This window comes from Pundamilia nyererei, unplaced genomic scaffold (genome assembly GCF_000239375.1).
Source record: "Pundamilia nyererei isolate P.nyererei 1_Seehausen unplaced genomic scaffold, PunNye1.0 scaffold00065, whole genome shotgun sequence".
NCBI lineage: Eukaryota > Metazoa > Chordata > Actinopteri > Cichliformes > Cichlidae > Pundamilia > Pundamilia nyererei.
In genome coordinates, this window is record NW_005187466.1 from 120326 (window position 1) to 122261 (window position 1936).

The 1936-nt window shown below is 41.9% G+C and overlaps 1 protein-coding gene across 2 annotated transcripts in view; it reads right to left on the bottom strand.

Moving 5' to 3' along the window:
* Positions 1-8: 8 nt before the first annotated feature.
* The window catches only part of LOC102211218 (zinc finger and BTB domain-containing protein 49-like), a 6333-nt gene continuing 4405 nt past the window's right edge, over positions 9-1936 (bottom strand). Inside the window, exon 3 of one of the 2 annotated variants that reach the window (XM_013911503.1) lies at positions 9-861. In XM_013911503.1, coding sequence (XP_013766957.1) covers positions 272-861 — 590 coding nt within the window. In that variant the 3' untranslated portion in view covers positions 9-271. Of the gene's footprint in view, positions 865-1936 lie in introns of both variants that reach the window. The other variant, XM_013911502.1, reaches the window with a different exon arrangement.

Genomic DNA, 1936 nt, shown 5'->3' on the forward strand with positions numbered 1-1936 from the left:
CACTGAGCATGGCGCACCTCAGAAACGTAAATATTTGCGTCCTGTATTGTGAATGTTGCTTGTTTTTAGACATGACTCTTCTGAGCGTGCTGTGCCTGTATATCACGTGTGCATGGGAAAATATTAAACGTCTTTCTTTGACATTTTACTCAGCAGAGGCAGGACTGATAGGTGGCTGCTAACATAAAAATAAAATTTAAACATATTAAGCCTTGCATAAAATCAACTTTTATGCATATTGCATAACAAAATTCCAATCTCAAGAACCACACTACTGTAGCTGCTTGCTATGAGAGCGCTGGTGGAATTTGAGCCCACCACAGTTTCTAAAAGACTTTCCACACTGTCCACAGATGTAAGGCTTCTCTCCAGTGTGGATGCGGAAGTGCCTGGTTAAAGCACCAGAATGACGGAAACACTTTGAGCAGACTGAGCAGGTATATGGCCTCTCTCCTGTATGGATTCGAAGGTGGGTCTTTAGATTCTCCATGCGATTGAACTCTCGGTTGCACACTGTGCAGCGGAAGGGGCTGCAACCCGGTGGGTAAAGCTGCAATCTGGCCCTCTTGCTTCCTGCCACAGGTTGCTGACAGCGTTGCTGGAACCTTAGCTGGCACTGGCCAGTGTGTCGGCGCAACAAGCTGGGCAGATGGAAAGTCTGACCACAGGACTTACAGGCATAGAGGGTAGCTACGGGGTGGTTGAGTTTATGACTGGTTCGAACATTGACTGGGTAAACCTGTGGAGCGGCCTCTGACACAGGAGCTGGTTCGGACAGCTGGAAGATACTGGAGAACTCTGCAGGGAGGGATGGAAGATCTGTGGGCGGCTGAAGGGTGGAGGCTGGGTTTGAAGGATGAGCTGCTGAAAGACATAACATGCAGAGTTAATTACACTGTAGAATAATTATTTAAAAAAAATATTTTTCAATTACACAAACTTCATTAGCCTTAAAGATCAGAATTCATGTAGTACATACATAAAACACTTATTAATTTACATGTATTAAGTCAGTAGATTGCTCTATATAAAAACAATGGTCAAACATTTTTTGAATCCTTTAGAATAATCTGAGGAATAATCTGACATTTAGCCGCCTGACTGGAAGTCCAGATGTTAAAATTTTGCATCACTAGATAGTAGGAAAGCATAAATGTCGTGCTGTTTGACTGGCACATGGGTATGAGGCAAATTTTCTATTGCATACTGGGTGTACAACCAATCAATATTATTGATAATGAGAAATTGTCTGTTACTTATATAGAACTTTTATTGTCCCACTAGCAACTTAGATCATTTTACATTGCAAGCCAATAAACCCATTCATTTCCCTGCACCGCCAACTTTTTGTTTATCTCACATGCACAGATAAACTCAATCCAGCATCGCTAGTTAACTGAACATGTATGTATTTGAACCACGTGAAGAAACTGCTGTATCGGTGCCAGAACACTAAAAACATCCCAAAAATTTCAAACCCAGAATCTTTGTAATGTAAAGTAACAATGCCAACCGAAAAACAAAAACTACTCTGGGTCATGAATGAAAATATTTCTATCTACCTCAACACAAACAGGAAACTGCTGTTCTTGTATGTCTATGATGTCTAATTTAATTATACAAACTCAGGAGATAAAATTATAAAAAATAATCTTTCACTAAGCCCGTATTCTGTCATCGTGTTGGCTGTGCTCAGTCCCAGAAGGGCAGAACTGGCCAAACATTTGTTCTCACTTTCACAATTCCCTATACAGCTTCCTTGGAGCTTGTCCAGCTTCCACTATGGTGGCAGTCAGAATGGACTGTGGGCTGGTGAAGTTAACTGCTGGCACAGAAAGTACTGCTTGTCCTGCTGGTGCGATGATCTGAGGTGTCAGAAAGAATGCTGGTAGGTCTTTCTCTTCACTGATTGCTTTGACATGATGGGATGTGGGAG